The sequence below is a fragment of the Papio anubis genome, unplaced genomic scaffold (assembly GCF_008728515.1).
Source record: "Papio anubis isolate 15944 unplaced genomic scaffold, Panubis1.0 scaffold9131, whole genome shotgun sequence".
NCBI classification, from domain to species: Eukaryota; Metazoa; Chordata; class Mammalia; order Primates; family Cercopithecidae; genus Papio; species Papio anubis.
The window spans coordinates 1-1,059 of record NW_022169381.1 but is presented as its reverse complement, the minus strand read 5'-3'; the positions used below and the strand labels follow the sequence as shown (position 1 = coordinate 1,059).

Below are 1,059 nucleotides of genomic sequence, written 5' to 3'. Positions count from 1 at the left end.
TCTCCTTCCCATTCTCCAGGTATCTGTGGAGCCACTCCACTCACGTGCCCTCCAGGTAGGCTCTCCTTCGTTCAGTCGCTTTGGCCGCCTCACACTTGCGCTTGGAGATCTGAGCCACAGTGTCCGCTGCGGTTCAGGAGCACAGGTCCTCGTTCAGGGCGAGGTAATCCTTGCCATCGTAGGCGAACTGTTCACACCTGCGGAGGAGGCGCCCGTAGGGCCCCAGGTCGCAACCAATCATCCACTGGAGGGTGTGAGACCCTGGCCCCGCCCCCTCGGTCAGCCCCGCCCACCGAGCCTCGCCCCCTCCCGGACCAACCCGCAGGGATTTTGGTAAAGGCGCGTGGGCTTCTCCCAGGTAGAGGGTCTGGGCGAGTCCCGCGGCCTCGGGGTGGATCTCAGACCTGGAGACTCGGGAGTACCCCGGTCGTCCGTAGGGCATGGAGGTGGGGGGTCGTGACCTGCGCCCCGGGCCGGGGTCACTCACCGGCCTCGCTCTGGTTGTAGTAGCTGCGCAGGGTCCGCAGGTTCACTCGGTCAGTCTGTGCGTGGGCCTTGGCGATCCGTGTCTCCTCTTCCCAATACTCCGGCCGCTCCTGCTTCATCCACGGCGCCCGCGGCTCCATCCTCGGACTCGCAGAGTCGCTATCGAGCCGCACGAACTGCGTGTCGTCCACGTAGCCCACGGCGATGAAGCGGGGCTCCCCGCGGCCGGGCCGGGACACGGCAGCGCTGAAGTACCTCATGGAGTGGGAGCCTGGGGGCGAGGAGGGGCTGAGACCCGCCCGACCCTCCTCCCCGCGCGGCTCCCCGGGTCCTGCACCACCCTTGGGCGGACCCCTGGCCCCTCCCCGCAGAGGCCATCTCCCGACCCCGCACTCACCCGCCCAGGTCTCTGTCAGGGCCAGAGCCCCCGAGAGCAGCAGGAGGAGGGTTCGGGGCGCCATGACCACCATCCTTGGCGTCTGGGGAGAATCTGAGTCCGAGTGGGTGAGCGAGGACTTTAGAACCGGGACCGCGGCGACTCTGGCTTCTCTAAAAACCTGTTACCTAATGGGA

The 1,059-nt window shown here is 67.0% G+C and overlaps 1 protein-coding gene across 2 annotated transcripts; it reads right to left on the bottom strand.

Moving 5' to 3' along the window:
* Positions 1–7: 7 nt before the first annotated feature.
* On the bottom strand, positions 8–1,059 carry LOC101013109 (HLA class I histocompatibility antigen, alpha chain G-like). Of its 2 annotated transcripts, XM_031662725.1 has the most exons (3): positions 884–1,059; positions 488–757; positions 28–261 (listed from the first exon to the last, which is right to left on the bottom strand). In XM_031662725.1, exons 1-3 carry the CDS (start codon positions 954–956, stop codon positions 134–136), a joined length of 471 nt encoding a protein of 156 aa, XP_031518585.1. In that variant the 5' UTR covers positions 957–1,059; the 3' UTR covers positions 28–133. The 2 variants fall into 2 exon arrangements, with proteins under 2 accessions (XP_031518584.1, XP_031518585.1); XM_031662724.1 differs by having other exon boundaries at positions 8–197; positions 488–1,053.

Excerpts from the sequence above, each read along its gene's own strand:
- LOC101013109 (XM_031662724.1), bottom strand. The coding sequence starts at position 956 with ATGGTGGTCATGGCGCCCCGAACCCTCCTCCTGCTGCTCTCGGGGGCT. Across the intron at positions 198-487 it reads CTACAACCAGAGCGAGGCCG|GTGTGAACAGTTCGCCTACG; the intron begins GTGAGTGACCCC and ends CCTCCTCCGCAG.